The following is a 19380-nucleotide window of genomic DNA, read 5'->3' on the forward strand; positions in this document are numbered from 1 at the left end:
GGTGTTAGATGTACCACGCTGGGAATGTACTAAATGTCACAGAATTGTGTTCACTTTAAATGGTTAATTTTATGTATGTGAAATTTTATCTCAATAAATTATTGGGTTTTAAAATAAATTTATTTATTTATTTTTATTTTTGGCCGCGTCGGGTCTTCATTGCCGCGCGCAGGCTTCTCATTGCGAAGCACAGGCTCTAGGCACGCGGGCTTCAGTAGTTGTAGCACGTGGGCTCAATAGTTGTAGCTCACAGGCTCTAGAACACAGGCTCAGTAGTTGTGGTGCACGGGCTTAGTTGCTCCGCAGCATGTGGGATCTTCCCGGACCAGGGACCATGTCCCCTGGATTGGCAGGCAGATTCTAAACCACTGCGCCACCAGGGAAGCCCCCCCACCCTTTTTTTTTTAATGGGAGAAGTTCTAGGCCTCCAGAAAGGCAGTTCTAAGATGTAAAATGAAGGCTATATAGCCTAGGCCCTATCTAAATCCAATCAAACCAAAATCTCCAGTATTCTTTATTTTTAACAACTGCTCCACATGATTCTGATAAGCTGCCAAATTTGGGGACATCATTGCCTAGAGAAACCTATTCCTTATACCTTAAAGTTAGAGAGAATGCATAATATCTCAAATCCATGAATATAATTACATAAATATACACAAAATCCTGCTTGTCACAAATTATTTACAAACCAGAGCTCAACTCTAAAAAGGACAAATTTGGTGGCCCAAATATCATCATGTTCTAAATGGTGGCTAATGTATCTATAGTTAAATACTTAAGGTATATATATCTTCATAGAGCAAACTGGCATCTTTATTTACATTTTTTAAAAGAAAAAAATACGAGGAAAAAGAAGCAAAATCTAAATCTAAACAAGCACAAGATAGAGTTCAAACCTTTAATAATGTGTAATACTAAATTACATTTACTAGGAAAACTTTCAACACCAAATCAGAGTCAAAGTCTTCTGGTTTCTGTTAACTTTCTACCTTACTCATTTGGTTCATATAAGCCAAGATGAAACTCACATTGTAGACTTCAGAAGTTTTATAGGAACATTCTACCACTAAACTTTTCTCTAATATTTTAGAAATAAAGAATATTTTACAAGTCAATTAATGATGAGTTATTTTAATGATAAAAACCACTGAAAGAAAACAAAGATATTTTACCAGGTACCAAAGAGAAGTTATTTATGTCAATTTATCCTAGTAGCTAAAGCAAATAAAATATATTACATAACACATTTCTGATTAGCTGATTAAGCAAGCATTCATTCATTTGAAGAATCTTTTGTTTTATTCAGGTCCCTTCTTAAAGACAACTGAGTAAAATTATGTAAATTTAAAATGTTCATCAAATGCATATTTTAAAAAATGAACACAATAAATTCTGATAATATAACAAAATCTTAACACAGCACTCAGCACCTTTATGTGAATTAAGATCAGAGTTCAAGCATGTTATTTCCGATGGTTTAATAACACAATACAGAAATAGAGTTTGTCTCACCTAGCTAAGGACAAGTAATACATGTTTTAGGTTCCCCATGCCATACTTTATTCCAAATGGAGTCTAGTTTACTTAATAGTATTGTACCAAAGTTAATTTCTTGGTTTTGATAAATGTACCATGATTGTAAAAGATATTAACATTAGAAGAAAATGAGTAAAAGGTACGTATATGAGAACTTTCTGTACTAGTTTTGAAACTCTTCTTTAAGTCCAAAATTATTTCAAAATAATTTTTAAAATTAGTGAGTTTAAACTTAATATTTTAGTATGTTTATAACATAGACATTGAAATCAAAGCATTTTAACAAAACGTATTCTAAATTTTTTATAATTTGGAAGCTCTGTATTTAAAATTTATATGAAATGAGTTCAAGAATAATGAACTAAAGCAGTTTGTCCTAGTCTTGAAAGATCATCAGAGAATGTAATATTCCAACTTTGTAATCAATCCTAATGTATTTTTGGGGGTTCATTATTTGATTCTTGAGTGGAAAAACCATTAAACTAAATTCTCAAAGAAATTACGGAAATACCACAGAAGCTCTGAGATAATTCCACTCAACAGAGAAAAGAATAATAATTTAATTAGAGAGAAAAATGTGTGTTGAATGATCAGAGGAGATGAAGCAGAACCAGCTGGGCTACCATTGTTTTTCTATCTAAATATAATTTTACTACGTGTAATGAAAGAAGAAGGGCGTAAACCCTTACTATAAACAACTTGCTATTTCAAGGATTCAAATGTAGTGCCAGTCAAATTACACCCCATGAGAACATAATGATGTACACAGAGTATAGAAGGACCATAATGTGGATGACAAGGGGGGAATGGTAGAAAAAGAGAGCTATCTGTGATGGTTAATTTTGTGTGTCAACTTGACTGGGCTATGGGATGCTCAGATAGCTGGTAAAACATTATTTCTGAGTGTATCTGTGAGGGTGTTTCTGGAAAAGATTAGTATTTGAATCGGTAGATTGAGTAAAAAAGACTTGCCCTCATCATGATGATGTGATAGGCATTATCGAATCCTTTGAGGGCCTGAACAGAACAAACAGGCAGAGGAAGGACAAATTCTCTTTTTGGGCTGCTACATCTGAACTCCTAGTTCTTGGGTCCTGGGACTCTGGGACTCATACCAACAGCTCCCAGTCCTACGGCCTCAAACTGAATTATAATTCCAGATTTCCTGGCTCTATAGCTTGCAGAAGGCAGACTGTGGGATTTCTCAGTCTTCATAACCACGTGAGCCAATTCCTATGATAAATCTCCTCTTACATATATCTCTATATATCCTATTGGTTCTGTTTCTCTGGAGACTCCCAACTGACACAGTATCTTTGCTTTTACCTGATCTTTTCTGTGTAATTTCAAAATATAATTTATAATTACAGCTTTATTGTAAAGGACCTCTTGATACACTGAGTTCTTTCAGTTTTCGAAGCGCTGATTGTGGGTCTCATCCACTTCGCTCCTAATGGCCTATCATCCATATAAATAAATACAAAGATCATAAACTATATGTAATCAGACCCATTTTCCACCTACATAGCCTAAATTTTACTATTCCAAAAAGCAATTGCTCTGCAGACTTGGCAAAAACCTTTTTAAAACCTTTTAAGAGGGACTTCCCTGGTGGCGCAGTGGTTAAGAATCCGCCTGCCAATGCAGGGGATATGGGTTCAAGCCCTGGTCCAGGAAGATCTCACGTGCCGCACAGCAACTAAGCCCATGTGCCACAACTACTGAAGCCCATGCACCTAGAGCCCGTGCTCTGCAACAAAGAGAAGCCACCACAATGAGAAGCCCGTGCACCGCAATGAAGAGTAGCCCCCACTCTCCACAACTAGAGAAAGCCCGCACACAGCAACGAAGACCCAATGCAGCCAATAATTAATTAATTAATTAATTTTTTAAAAAAACCTTGTAAGAGACACCAGAGAGCTAGCTTGTGCTCTCTCTCCTCTCAAGCCACATGAAGACAAAGAGATAAGCCAGGAGGAGTCTTCAGTAGAAACTATGTTTCCTAAACTGTGAGAAAGTTAATTTCTGTTGTTTTAAGCTAATGCATCTATGGTATTTTGTTATGGCAGCCGGAGTTATATTAAAACAGTAGGATCTATTTTTAATCATTATTAAAACAATAACATTTAAGAACACCATGCCCTAATGATAGTGGAATAGTAGCCAAATTGGTATATCCTTGCCGTGTCAGTGGCTACAGAGATTAGTATAATGTCTTGAGAATCATCTGAGTCTAGAATCAAGAATAACTCTTCAGAACTAGAACCTTACGTAAAACAGCAAAATATTTTCCTACTGGCTATCAAGTATCCTAAAATACACCATCTTACTGTAACATTTATTTCATGACTACACCTGTGACATTCATCTGTAAACACTATACAGGAAAAATGATCTGTATACTCCTTCAAAAAACATCCAACATCTTTATTATTTTTTAAAAGAAAGAGCCATACTGTGTCCTACAACTCACTAGTAATAAAAGGATCATCAAATGCTAAATACTTCTGTATAATTTCCATTTAATTTTGTGGCAAAACTAACTATTCTAAATATTAGTCTATTACCAAAAAAATTATTTAAATAAATACATACTAAGAGCAGTGAGGTTCTGAGTTGCCATAGCTCTGAAGTTCACAGTGAAGAGTGTACAAAAACCTCATTTTAATACACAGTTTGTGAAGCAAATGGGCTTCATTGGTTATCTACTTCTGAGCACACAGTAACAAACATAACCAGGAAACTGTTATTGAGATCACTCAACATATTATGAAGCAAGAAGGAGTAGACTGTGCAGTATGATCATTGATGACAAGCTCATATTAAATTTATTTTGTTCTCCAAGCTTCCCCTTGGTATTTATAAATTTCACAAATGTGGCAATGATATTAGAAATGTTAAATTAATTAAATTCATTCAAATAACACAGCAGTATTTATAACTTTTGCGGCTGCAGTAATGTGTCTGTGAATGTATTTAATAAAACTGTAACCAAAGCTCTTATAGTTTTAAAAACTTGATAAAATAAAACTATTTTCTACCAAAAATAGTCCTTATATTTTTAATACTCATGAAGTTATTAATATACAAAAACTCATCAATTCACATATTTTGGCATTTGTGTAGGCTTTTGCTTTTGTATTTTTGTCTTGTTGCTGTTGACATTGTTGCCATTGTTCCCCCATTTAATCCCCAGTTCTATTACAAATAACTCTGCAGTAAACAATTTGGTGACCAGAGCAATTTGACATTGAGGTCCATTGTGTTTCTAGGTGACAACATAAGATGGATGAGGAGAGAGCAACTTCCAGGAATATCCCTTTGGCTAAGAACCATGGGCCCTAATGTCTAAAATCACAAATACTGACTTGGGCCCTCAAAAAGTTCAATTCTGATACCATTTCCAAAATGCAGCAGAGTAAATTAACATATTATTAATTTGTGAGAAGAGTCTCTTGTGACTCATTTGATTATATCAAATTTAATTCCTAACTAGGACTTAACACTTCTTTAAAAACAGAACTTTTATGGTATGGGAAACAATTGCATATTTATAAGATATGCATGTATTATTTTACTGCTGAAATTTTTATTATGAATATGAAAAATATTTAAAAAGATAATGATCCAATGCTAAATCTTAAGAGACAGAACTAAATAGCCTACCTAAGTGGTGAAAAAGCAGTGGAAAGGGGAGTGTATCTACACCTTCTTCTGAAAGAGCTTTGAATCCTTTATCCTGTTTTTGGGGTTTTTTTTTCCTTTTTGCTTCTTTGTTGAGAAGGGTCTGAGAATTAGATAACTGAGATGGAAACAGGCAAATATATGGCTCTAAGGTGAATTAGTTCTCAGTAACAAGACAAAAGCTTGAGTCTTCTCACTTCTCTTTTGCTATCTAAAATCTATACATACCACATAGTTGGGTTTTTTTTCTTGGATTCACGTTCCTTTTAATTTTTTTAAAATTAATTTTTATTGGAGTATAGTTGCTTTATACCACATAGTTTTGAAGGCAAGAATTTTTGATTATTAAATGGACAGGGACAGAAAAATACTTCTATGTGTATTAAACCCAGTTTGAACTTATGAACAGTGAATTATTTCTACAGTCTCTCCCTACAACAGGATAACTTTGTTATATAGAATAGTACGACATATTCATTGTTGTTTATTTGTATTATGATTATGTCAAATACTAAAGATACTAAAGAAAACAATATTCTGGGAACCTACTTCTGGAAATGTTACTATGCATCACCTTTTGAGCACTAGTTTGTCCTGTTTTAAGAAGGAAAGAAAAATGAAGATAATGACTGACAGAAAAAGCAGGTTGTGAAAAATAATAAAGCTACCCCAGTGTGCTCATTTATAGACTGAGATCCAAATTCAGGACTATAGAGTAAGTTCTCCATCCCTTGCCTATAAGCATTTTAAAGGCTCTGTAGCTCTGTTTCTGGAGCAAAGGTGCTTGCCAATAACCACCTGACCAAAAAAAGAACTATGACTAAGGCTGCAAATTTTAAAAAACAATTTTAATGCCTGGGCCTCAGCTACAACTTCACAGCACTACTGCAATGAAAAAGATTACAGAATGGTAAAGGAGTAGATTCAAAGGATATTTTAGTGGGCCTGACATATATCCTGAGAAACATAATGCATTGTTCCAGCATCCTTATAAATTAGCACAAAGCTAAGTACATTTCATCAAAAAAGCTACAAATCATTTTCCCAGGCATGTGGACTTGTCTAGTAGAAGAACCTAACCTTGGATTTATTCCAAAAGAGGCTCTCAACTGGTATGCAGCAACTCCTTAAAGGACACCAGTACAAATATAGTAGGATAAATTCCCACCCCCTCCTGTCCAAAAGTTGAATCTCTGATCAAAGCAACAAACAAACCCTTGCTGTGAAGCTAGGGGATAGGTACACAAATAAATTTGCATGACTTTATCTACTAAATTAAAAAAATGTAAATGTTAACAAATATGAATTATAATCTTAGCAATGAGCAGCAAAGGTTTAAAGCCTCAACCTTAAATTAACCATAATATACACTGGTATTAAAAAACTACCCTCAGGCTTCCCTGGTGGCGCAGTGGTTAAGAATTCGCCTGCCAATGCAGGGGACACGGGTTCGAAGCCTGGTCTGGGAAGATCCCACATGCCGCGGAGCAACTAGGCCCGTGAGCCACAACTGCTGAGCCTGCGCGTCTGGAGCCTGTGCTCCGCAACAAGAGAGGCCGCGGTAGTGAGAGGCCCGCGCACCGCGATGAAGAGTGGCCCCCGCTCGCCGCAACTGGAGAAAGCCCTCGCACAGAAACGAAGACCCAACACAGCCAAAATAAATAAATTAAAAAAAAAAACAAAAAAAACTACCCTCAATTTTTGAGCAATTCAACTACAGACTGTTAACCAAAAATGGGAAACCATGAATACTTCTCTGTGGCTACAGCATAGCTACCACAGCATACTGAGCTATGGAGGCTATTTTAAAGGATAGTATCTTAAATCTTCAGAGAAATTCATAATAGACATCTCTTACCTCATAAATGTTGGGGTGCCACATTTTGGTCAAGAATCTGAAGGTAGGTGGTGAATATGGGTAGTCAATAGGAAATTTAATATGCGCCTGTAGAGAAAAAGAATGAAATGCTAGTAAGTAAGACTACAGGTTATTCATCTAACTAACAATTCACCCTGATATACTCCAGCGCAACAAAACTCCTTTCTACACAGTAGACTCTGGAGATTAAAATAGCTCATATATATTTTGTTAGCCCCAATGCCAGGGTTATTATTAGCATGTGCTTCTATCTCTTTAAATATTTATAAAAATTAATGTTAAATTGCCAAAGCTCAACAGTTATATAAATGAACACACGAATGAAAAACAGTTTAATATGTGTGTCACATTAATGGGTACATTTTATTTTAATAACAAAAAATAATTAATACAACCTTATGGTACATAATACAGAACAAAGATAATTTGTTTTACTTAACACCGTTTACCACCCAGAAGTAACAAATGCTACCATTTTGATATGGCTCCTCCAAGAGTTTTTGATGCTTATATATGCTCATCTCTTTACAAAACTTATTTTCAAAAACTTGAATATACTTTATTTTATACTCTGTTTTTTCCATCTGTATCATATCATAAACATTTTCCTTTGTATATATGATTGTTAGTATGTGCATAATGTTCCATCATACAGATATATAGATGAACCATTAAAAAAAAAACTACTTCCTTATTTTGGAATATCTGGGTTGTTTTTCACTCTTTTGCTATTGTAAATACTGCTACAGTGAATGTCTTTGGCAGTATCCCACATTTCACATATGAAAAAATCCAGACAAATTCTCATCTAACAGTACTAGTAAAAGGGAGTGAAGAAGGGAATAAAAGGACAAGGTAAGAATAAATAAGCTAAGGACAGCAGTGAAAATGGCAGAGTCAGGATTCTCAAAAATTCTGTCTTCAGGACTTCCCTGGTGGCGCGGGAAGTGGCTGAGAATCCGCCTGCCAATGCAGGGGACACAGGTTCGAGCCCTGGTCCAGGAAGATCTCACATGCTGCGGAGCAACTAAGCCCATGCGCCACAGCTACTGAGCCTGCGCTCTAGAGCCAGTGAGCCACAACTACTGAACCTGCATGCCACAACTACTGAAGCCCGCGTGCCTAGAGCCCATACTCTGCAACGAGAAGCCACCGCAATGAGAAGCCCACACACCTCAACGAAGAGTAGCCCCCAGTCGCCGCAACTAGAGAATGCCCGCACGCAGCAATGAAGACCCAACAGAGCCAAAAGTAAATTAATTAATTAAACAAACAAACAAACAAAATGTTTGGCCAGGATGTCGTGAAATTAGAACGCTTTATACATTGCTGGAAGGGATCAAAATGGTATAGCCACTTTGAAAAACAGTCTAGCATTTCCTTGAAAGAATAAACATAGTTACCATGTACCACGCAAGTCCACTACCAGGTATATGTCCAAGAGAAATGAAAACATTACATCCACATAAGAACTTGTACAGAAATGTTCACAGCAGCATAATAGACAAAATGTAGAACAACCCCAAATGTCCATCACCTGAGGAAATGAATGAACAAAAGGTGGTATATATCCATACACTAGAATATTATGTGGCAGTTAAAAGGAATGAAGTACTGGACTTCCCTGGTGGTCCAGTGGTTAAGACTCCGAGCTTCCACTGCAAGGGGTGCAGATTCGATCCCTGGTCAGGGAAGATCCCACATGCCACATGGTGCAGCCAAAAAAAAATAATAATAATAATGAAGTATTGATATATGTTACAATGTGGATGAACCTCAAAAACATTAGCTATGTGAAAGAAGTCAGTCACAAAAGACCACATATTTATGAAATGTCCAGAAGAGATTAGTAGTTGCCTACAGCTGGGGGTAAATTGGGAGGAAACAGAGGTGACTATTAAAACGTATAGGGCTTTGGGGATGAGGAAAATGTTCTAAAATTGATTATGGTGATGGTTGCACAATTTTATGAATATACTAGAAACCACTGAATTGTGTACTTTAAATGAGTGAGTTGTATATATACATTAAAATCACAATAAAGCTGCTTATTAAAAAAAAAAACCAGGGACTTCCCTGGTGGTCCAGGGGTAAAGAATCCGCTTTACAATGCTTACCATGCAGGGGATGCGGGTTCCATCCCTGGTCAGGGAACTAAGATCCCATATGCCCCAGGGCAACTAAGCCCGTGCACCACAACTACTGAGCTCATGCGCCTCAACTAGAGAGCCTGCGTGCCGCAAACTACAGAGCCCATGTGCCCTGGAGCCTGCACACCACAACTAGAGAAGAGAAAACCTACACGACACAACCAGAGAGAAGCCCAAGCGCCACAACTAGAGAAGAGAAAACCTGCACGCCACAACTAGAGAGCGGCCTGTGCACCGCAACGAAGAGCCCACATGCTGCAACTAAGACCTGATGCAGCCAAAAATAAGTAATAAATAAATCTTTAAAAATAAATAAATAGGGCTTCCCTGGTGGCGCAGTGGTTGAGAATCTGCCTGCCAATGCAGGGGACACGGGTTCGAGCCCTGGTCTGGGAAGATCCCACATGCCACGGAGCAACTAGGCCCATGAGCCACAACTACTGAGCCTGCGCGTCTGGAGCCTGTGCTCCGCAACAAGAAAGGCCGCAATAGTGAGAGGCCCACGCACTGCGATGAAGAGTGGCCCCCGCTTGCCGCAACTAGAGAAAAGCCCTCGCACAGAAACAAGGACCCAACACAGCCAAAAATAAATAAATAATTAATTAATTAAAAAAAAAAAAAAGAATTTCAGCAAGTGAATGAAGTTTCAGTATTGAAACCATAAGAGCGAGTGACAGGGAATGTTTAGGGTGTGGCCCAGGATGGAAGGAGTCAGGGAGTCGGGGAGCATCCGGGAAAGCTTTAAAATAAATAAATAAATAAATAAATAAATAAATAAAAATTAAAGCAAACAAACAAAAAACTGGAGTCCAAAAGCAGTCACACCCCAATAGCAACAAGAATACCCAGTTCCTCATATCTTGGTTTCAAAATACCATTTTCTAAAAAGAAACAAGGCTCTTTGGAGAAATACTTGATTCTACATGTGGGGCAAGGAAAATACAAGATGAGCATGGAGCATCTTATAGTGCCTGAAAGTAAGGAAATGCTAAAGAAAAAATATGGAGGCATGTCAAAAACAAAAAACAAACAAAAAAAAGCAAACAACAACAAAAAGCCATAGGAGCCAACCTGAAAGAGCCCATACTGGCCAAAAGTAAAGCAATTCATAGTACTGGATGATAACCCAAGATATAAAATAAATAAATGAGTGCATATTGGTATAAATTATTGAATGAAAAAATATTGGGGAAGGGACAAATCTTCCTTACAGCATATATTATCTTCCTCCAGACAATATATGTAGATATATCCCATTAAGGAGGTGGAGTTTAATTCCCCTCCCCCCAAGTGTGGGCTGGGCTGAATGACTCACTTCCTAAGAATATGGAGAGGAAGACATGCTAACTTTATAATAGAGAAACCTGGCAGACAACACCTTAACCAAGTGATCAAGGTTAACATCACTGGTGTTAAGTCGCTGAAATCATGACCTCCCTTATAAGATGTGGTGAGAAACGCAGCTCATCTCTGTGGTGCTCTTACCCAAAACCCATAAGCCAGTCTAATCATGAGACAAACATCAGACAAACCCAAATGGAGGGACATTCTACACAATACCTGACCACTTCTTTTCAAAACTGTCAAGGTCATGAAAAACAAAGAAAGATGGGGAAACCATCAAATATTGGAGGAAACTAAGGAGACATGACAACTAAATGCAATCAGTATTCTGAATTGTATCCAGGAATAATAAAAGGACATTAGGGGTGGTAGGGGAGAACTGAGCATGACTGCTAATGGATATGAGGTTTCTTTTGGAGGTGATGAAATAAACTGGAGTTAGATGGTGGTGATGGCTGTATGACCTTGTGAATAAAAAACCACTGAATTGTACACTTTGAAAGCCTATAAAGTATTGGTACCATGGCTAGGTGTTGTTTGAGTAGGTCCCTGGGTGGATAAAAGCAGAGGAAATAGCAAGGCACCAGGTGCAAAGAATGTGGAGTGGTCAGCTATGGCTAGTGGGATGCCTGGTGGTAACTACAGGAGATAGAAGACTGGATGAAGGTAGGTTGAAGCCTTGTTTAGGTGTTTTAGTGGGAAACTACATAAAGTCAGAAAATCAGGGACTTCCCTGGTGGCGCAGTGGTTAAGAATCCGCTTGCCAATTCAGGGGACATGGGTTCAAGCCCTGGTCCAGGAAGATCTCACATGCCGCGGAGCAACTAAGCCCGTAGGTCACAACTACTGAGCCCATGCGCCTAGAGCCCATGCTCCGCAACAAGAGAAGCCGCCGCAATGAGAAGCCCATGAACCCCAAGAGTAGTCCCTGCTTCCCGCAACTGCAGAAAACCCGTGCACAGCAATGAAGACCCTATACAACCATAAATAAATAAATAAATTTATTAAAAAAGAAAAAGAAAATCAAAGGCAAGATGTCTATTTTAGAATAAATGACTCTAGGACAGCACTGTAAAAGATGGATTGAATGGGATAAAAGACAGACATAAGTTAGGAGTGGTTTCCTATCTTTTTCATTTAATCAGCCTCATCTCCAGAATATGCATATACTTTAGAAAGCTTTAGTAATGGTGACATAGTTACATAATGCATATCTGAAAAAACAGGATTGTAAAAATTTCCATACAAAATTGGAACTCTGATCGTTGGAAATGTAACCTCCTTTAACATATTTCTATGGGAAATTAGATTATCCTTTCTAAAAATAAATAATCAATAAAATTTAGCATTGTTAGTCAAATCTTTAGGTCCCCAAAAATGTCTTCCTAGACTACTAACTATATTAAAAGAAATCTTTGCAGAGTAACTAGGAATGGTTGCACGAAAATTTATGAAGAACATATGACATGCACCAATATGAAAGAGTAGTAAAGAACATCCATCCACTCAAGAAGCTAGACTGCCTGGGTTTGAATCCTGGCTCTGCCATTCATTAGCTGTTTTATGAAGTAAGTTATTTGTGTCTCCAGTTTCCTCATCAGTAAAATAAAGCTTATAGTATTTAATTAAACAGCTTGGTATGAGAATTAAATGAGTAAATGCTTGTGTAAAATGCATGAGAACAGTGTTTAACATATAATAAAAGATATGTAAGAGTTTTGTTTAAAAACTGCAAATTAAACTGGCAGAGGTTATGTCAGAAAACCTTTAATAAAAAGCCTCTTTTATAGACTGCTCATTTTCGCTTTGTTTTATTGCTTTTACTTACCTGCCTTTTGATTATAACACTACCAGCTTTAGAAAAGACAACTAGAGAGATTCTTCCCAACCTGAAGAACTTGAATCTTATGGAACCAGTTTTCTAAAAGCTTTACAAATCCTAATTACTTTTTACTTAAACATAATTAATAAACATTAATTACTTACTATTGTTAATTGGGTTTCTATATTTTCTCTAAGCATCTACTAATATTTTGAGCTTTCATCTTTATCTCTGTACCTTGAACACTACTTATCGCCACAAAATTTTTAAAAGTAGCATCTCCAGAATAAAGTCAAAAACTATTTTTGATTTTTAAAAGTATCATGCCTGGGAGTTCCCTGGCGGTCCAGTGGTTAGGACTCAGCACTTTCACTGCCATGGCCCAGGTTCAATCCCTGGTCGGGGAGCTAAGACCCCGAAAGCCACATGGCGCAGCTGGGAAAAAAAAAAAAAAGAATGTATCATGCCTGAATTATGCTTATGTTACAACTGAAAAAGGTAACATTGGGTGGTGTACCCCTGTAAGGCTATTTAAAATTGTTATAATAACTCCTTCAATGGAATTTACAATCCTAAAGAATTTAGCTGAAGTTAAAATCAAGGGGAATATTCTGCTACAGTGCTTCCCTGATATTCAGTTTTACCATTATTACTTTTTTTCAGAACCTTATTAATAATTTAAACATATTATTTCATATATATGTTCACCCATAATTATATCGGTGAATTTTTTTAAAGTTTAATTAAGTATAAAACTTGCTCTTATCCATTCCCAATCCTAGTAAATCTTAGGGTATGATTTGAACAAACTATAAACTTATTTATAACAAGGAACAAGGGAAATGTGAACACTGACTGGATATTAAGGAATTAACTTTTTCAGCTGTAATAATAGCATTGTGGTTACTTTTTTAAAGGAGGCCCTTATATTTTAGAAATATATTCTGAAATATTCACAAATGAAATGATATGATGTCTATAATCAGTTACAAAATAATGTGAAGAGGAGTAGATAAGGTATAGATTAAACATATTTGCTATGAGTTAATTATGGATGCTGAGTGATGGGTACACAAAGAGTTTACTGTACTCCTATTTCTAATTTCATATTATGGAAAATTTCAAACATACAAAAAGCTTAAAAAATGAGATGACTAATACACAATTATTTTTTAAAAGCGTTACAGTGCTTTGCATAACTAACATAATCATACCATTATGATAGCAATAGATGCCACTATTAACCACGTGAACATGATGGAACTTGGCAAGGTGATAATAAAGTTCATGTGAAAGAGAAAATACCTGAAAATAATACTGTTTTTGATAAAAACCAATAACAGGGAGGGGTTCACACTAGCAGACAGAAAAACATCCTACAAAGATGCTATTAAAGGAGGAAACTACACACAGATCAATGATATAGAATAAGTTATTCAGAAAACAATAAAGGCAACATTTCAAATAAGTAGGAGAAAGATTCAAATAATGTTGGGGGAAATGACTCTTCCTTTGGATAAAGGGGTAAAGATGCTTATAGACAATTGAAAAGAAAATCAGATTTCACTTTCAAGGAGAAAAAGATCAAACCTCATCTTCAAGAAGAATCAACAACAGTGGTGAAGAACTGGACAATCCTTGATATCCAAGAATAAAAAGGAGTTCATATGCTAGTAGCAAAAGATAGATTGTTCTGTTGCCACAGTAACAAAGAGCCACCAGAATGAGTTTTTTAAAATGAAGTATAGTTGATTAATTTCTGCTGTACAACAAAGTGATTCAGTTACATATATGCGTGTGTATACACATATATATATGTACATACACACACACATTCTTTTTTTATATTCTTTTCCATTATGGTTTATCACAGGATACTGAATAATTCCCTGTGCTATACATACAGTAGGACCTTGTTTTTATCCATTCTATATATAATCAGAATCAGTTTTAAATTGCTTAAGCAATACCTGACAGTTCTGTAGGTACGGAACAAGAACCAACTTTAAACCCATTTAAACAACTTTTATTGGTGAGTATGTTTTGGCAAGCCAACCTATCAGTAACGGTCCCTTGTTTCTGAAAGCCAGCCAACTGGGAACACACTCCTGTCAACAAACACACTTCTGAATACCAACCAATCAGTAATGGTCTCAGCCAAGTACCCATGCTTCCACAGCTGATGCCAACCCCACAAACACTGTGAAAAATCCACCAATCCCTAAACTTCACACTTCTCAAAAACTCTGTAATAAGATCAGTAGTCTGCTCTATGTGTAGAGACTGTGATTGACCAGCAAAACTCTCTTAAGTAAGCAATAAACTCAGCTTTGCGATTTTTGGTTTAAGTACTGAAGAGTGGTCTTTTACACCTTTTACAAATTTATTCATGAAGTACAGTTTTAAATTTCATATATGACTGTATCAAGAAATATGGGAGATAAATCTGAAAAGTCACACCTTAAAACATACAAATTGCTTTACAAGTAATTTAGACTCGGACTCTTTTTTAAGGCAACTCCTTATATCTTTCTTGACTAACTTGCAAATGCCTAAGAAGTATCTCCAAAATATTTTCTGTACCATTACCACACACGCTTTCCCTAAAATGCTCAGGTTACTCCTAAGTGTACCCTTAATGAAATCACTGAACTCACCAGACATCTATGTTTAGTTATTCACACACTGAGCATTTATGTTAATATTTTCATTTATTCAATCATTCAACGTATCACTGTTGAAAACCAATGATACTGGGACTCCCCTGGTGGCACAGTGGTTAAGAATCCGCCTGCCAATGCAGGGAACATGGGTTCGAGCCCTGGTCCAGGAAGATCCCACATGCCGCGGAGCAACTAAGCCCGTGTGCCGCTACTGAGCCTGCTCTCTAGAGCCTGCAAGCCACAACTACTGAGCCCGCGTGCCACAACTACTGAAGCCCTCGTGCCTAAAGGCCGTGCTGGACAACAAAGAAAAGCCGCAGCAATGAGAAGCCCGCGCAACAAAGAGTAGCCCCCGCTCTCTGCAACTAGAGGAAGCCCACGCACAGCAACGAAGACACAATGCAGCCATAAATAAATAAATAAATGAATGAATGAATAAATAATACAAAGTATGTACTAAATGGCAGGCATTGGGTTAAATGCTTCATATGCATCATTTCATTTCATCACTCAGTTGTAAAATTAGAAGGTGAGATGCATGTACAGCCACAAATGCAGACGACTTTTAACTTAGGAACAGATTATCTTCCAGTCCACATTTCTGACTACCAAGAAGCATCTCCCCAATGTTTATCATTTTGTCTAACCATGTATTCACTGGGCTTCACCAATTCCACTGTCTCCTCATGCTCTAGCTTTTCTGCCCATTCTTTCTTATACTCCTTAGCTCCTCTCATCTTCTTTTTAACTTAATGTGCTCTCATTATAACTTTTCCCTGTTTCTTTAAAGAATACTTTTCTTCTTTAAAGAATCTTCTCCCCAGATGTGACACATTACAAAAACCAAAAACTTCTGGGCAAAGAAAAAGAAACCCTAAAATGCATAACACCAAAAACTAATTTAGATAACATTAATATATGGAAATGAAGTATATATCAGCTTGGGACAAAATTTTGCTAACCCAATGTGCAACATTAAAGTAATTTTGTTATCCCACTAATTATTTTCATATGGAATTTCAGCTATAACATAACAAAAAACAAATATGAATAGAGAATATATTCTAATTATTCCTGCTACCTGGTTATTAATATGAGTAAGTTAAGAAAAAGCTTCCCAGTCCTAAACACAACTATATTTGGTAATAGGTCAGCTGACAACAAATGTAGAGTTGCTGTTCCATTTGGATTAGTGCCTGAAGATAGTGTGAAATGAGGATACTCCCACTGCTGAGTTTTTCTGCTATGTCATCAGCTCACATCTGCTATAGGATATGTTTCCAACATGATAGCAAAAGCAATCAAAACATGTTTTCTTATTAACTTGCTGAAAGTTTCAAAAGTCTGCCAACCACCATTACAAACTTAAATAGTTCATTAACAGTATGTAATTAATATATTGAATAGCTATACCTAGTGATGCTATAATATGTGCCACAGGCTTTAAAGTCAAGAAATTATGTCTTTATTGATTACAAATCTCAATATAAAAAGTTAATTTAGAATTACTATAATACTTAACATAATTATTCTAAAGTTAAGATGAAATATAAATAACAGGAAATCCCTGATGCTCTTACTGGACTCTTTTTTTTTTTTGGCTGCACCACGGGGCATGTGGGATCCTAGTTCCCTGACCAGGGTTCAAACCCGTGTCCCCTGCAGTGGAAGCACGGAGTCCTAACCACTGGACCACCAGGGAAGTCCCCTGGACTCTTAAAAGTAAACTTCTGATACTTAAGGAGAAGTAACTCTCAGTATTAATACTGATAGTCCTCTATTTTTTTAACAGAATGATATAAAAATGTTTCTTTCAGCTTAGAAAGTAAAGCCTTTTTGTTCCCAAAATACACTACTAGGTTACAAGACTTACCATATGCTATAGTTATTGACTGTTATTGGTACAAGGCTAGACAAACAGACAAATGGTACAGAAGAGAGTATCCAAAAACAGATATATACAGAATCACCTACTTTACAATGAAAGCAACACTACAATTCAGTGGGTGACAGGATAGTGTTTTCAATAAATGGTACTAGAGCAACTGGATATCCACATAGAAAAATTAACCTTGAACCTTGTCTCACATCATTTACAGATAGATCACAGACCTAACTGCAAAACTAAAACTATAAAGGTTTCTAGACGAAAACATAAAAGAATATCTTCACACTGGAATTCCTAACCAGAGCAATTAGACAAGAAAAAAGAAATAAAAGGCATCCAAATTTCCAAGTTAGAAAAAATTATCTGTTTGCAGACATGATCTTATAAATAGAAAACCCTGAAGATTCCACACAAAACAAAAACCGTTAGAACTAATAAACAAATTTAGCAATATTGCAAGATGTAAAAATCAACATCTAAAAATCACTTGCAAAAAAAAAAGTATATAATAGCAATGAATTCAAAGAGGAAATTAAGAAAATAATTCTGTTTACAATAACATCAGCAAGAATAAAGTACTTAGGCATAGGGAATTAATTCCCTGGCGGTCCAGTAGTTAGGGCTCTGAGCTTCCACTGCAGGGGGCACGGGTTTGATCCCCGTTCGGGGAATTAAGATCTCGCATGCTCCACAGCACAGCCAAAAAAAAAAAAGGAAGAAATAAAACGCATGCTCTATGATGCTCTATTCTCACATGTATTTTTGTAATAAAGTATTTATATAAAAAAAGATAATAAAATACTTAGGCATAAACTTAACCAAAGGTGAAAGACTTATACACTGACAACTACAAAACACTGTTGGAAGAAATTAAAGATGACACAAACAAATGGAAAGACAACCCATGTTCATGGGGTTGGAAGACTTAATATTGTTAAGCTGTCAATACTACCCAAAGCGATCTACAGATTTGATGCAATCCTTATCAAAATCCCAATTATGATTTTTGCAGAAATAGAAAAAGTCATCCTAAAATTCATATGGAACCTCAAGGGACTCCAAACAGCTAAAACAATCTTGCAAAAGAAGAACAAAGTTTGGAGGTCTCATACTTCCTGATCTTAAAACTTAATATAAAGCTACAGTAATCAAGACAATGTGACACTGGCATAAAGACATACATTGATGGAACACAACAGAAAGCCCAAAAATAAACCCTCACTTATACGATCGAATAATTTTTGACAAGGGTGCCAAGACCATTCAATGGGGAAGGTACAGTCTTTTCAACAAATGATAGAAAAACTGGTTATCTATATGGAAAAGAATGAAATTGGACCCTTACCTTACACCATATGTGAATATTAACTCAAAATGGATCAAAGACCTAAATATAACACGTAAATTTATAAAACTCTTAAAAGAAAATGGGAAGAGCTTCATGACACTCAGTTTGGCAATGATTTCTAGGACATGACATCAAAAGCACAGCAACAAAAGAAAAAAATGTAAATTAGACTACATCAAAATTAAAAATGTTTATGCATCAAATGACACTATCAAGGGACTTCCCTGGTGGTCCAGTGGTTAAGAACCCACCTTCCAATGCAGGGGACATGGGTTCTATCCCTGGTTGGGGAACTAAGATCCCACATGCCACAGGGCAACTAAGCCCGCACACCACAACTACTGAGCCTGCACATCACAACTAGAGAGAAGCCTGTGCGCCACGGAAGATCCCACATGCCATAACAGAGATCCCGCATGCCACAACTAAGGCCCGTCGCAGCCAAATAAAAATAAATAAATAAATAAATGTTTCATCAAATGACACTATCAACAGAGTGAAAAGGCAACCCACAGGAGAAAATATCTGCAAATCATACATCTGATGAGGGATTAATATCCAGAATATATATAGTGAACTACATACAACTCAACAACAGGATTAAAAATCAGACAAAAGACAAGTAGACATTTCTCCAAAGAAAATTTACAAATGGCCAATAAGCACATGAGAAGATGCTCAACAGCAACAGTCATTAAGGAAACATAATGACTAAACCACAAAACCACAATGAGATATCACTTTACAGCCATTAGGATGGCTATTAACAAATCAAAACAACAAAATAAATGTTGGTGAGGATGTGGAGAAACTGGAAACACTTTTCGTGCAGTGCTGGTAGGAATGTAAAGTGGTGCAGCCACTATGGAAAACAATAGGGTGGTTCCTTAAAAAATTAAAAATAGAATTACCATATGATTCAGCAATTCCATTTCTAGGTATATACCCAAAAGAATCAAAAGCAGAGTCTCAAACAGATATTTGCACACCTATAGTCATAGCAGCTTATTCATAACAGCCAAATGGTGAAAGCAACCCAGGAATCGATCAATGGAAAAATGGA

At 36.4% G+C, this 19380-nt stretch overlaps 1 protein-coding gene across 1 annotated transcript in view; it reads right to left on the reverse strand.

Annotated features, from left to right (window-relative positions):
* Positions 1-19380, reverse strand: part of UBE2R2 (ubiquitin conjugating enzyme E2 R2) — an 88501-nt gene that overhangs the window by 18725 nt on the left and 50396 nt on the right. The window contains exon 2 of the mRNA XM_036854468.1: positions 7082-7168. Coding sequence (XP_036710363.1) covers positions 7082-7168 — 87 coding nt within the window. The remainder of the gene's footprint in view (positions 1-7081; positions 7169-19380) is intronic.

Source organism: Balaenoptera musculus, chromosome 6 (assembly GCF_009873245.2).
Source record: "Balaenoptera musculus isolate JJ_BM4_2016_0621 chromosome 6, mBalMus1.pri.v3, whole genome shotgun sequence".
Lineage (NCBI taxonomy): Eukaryota > Metazoa > Chordata > Mammalia > Artiodactyla > Balaenopteridae > Balaenoptera > Balaenoptera musculus.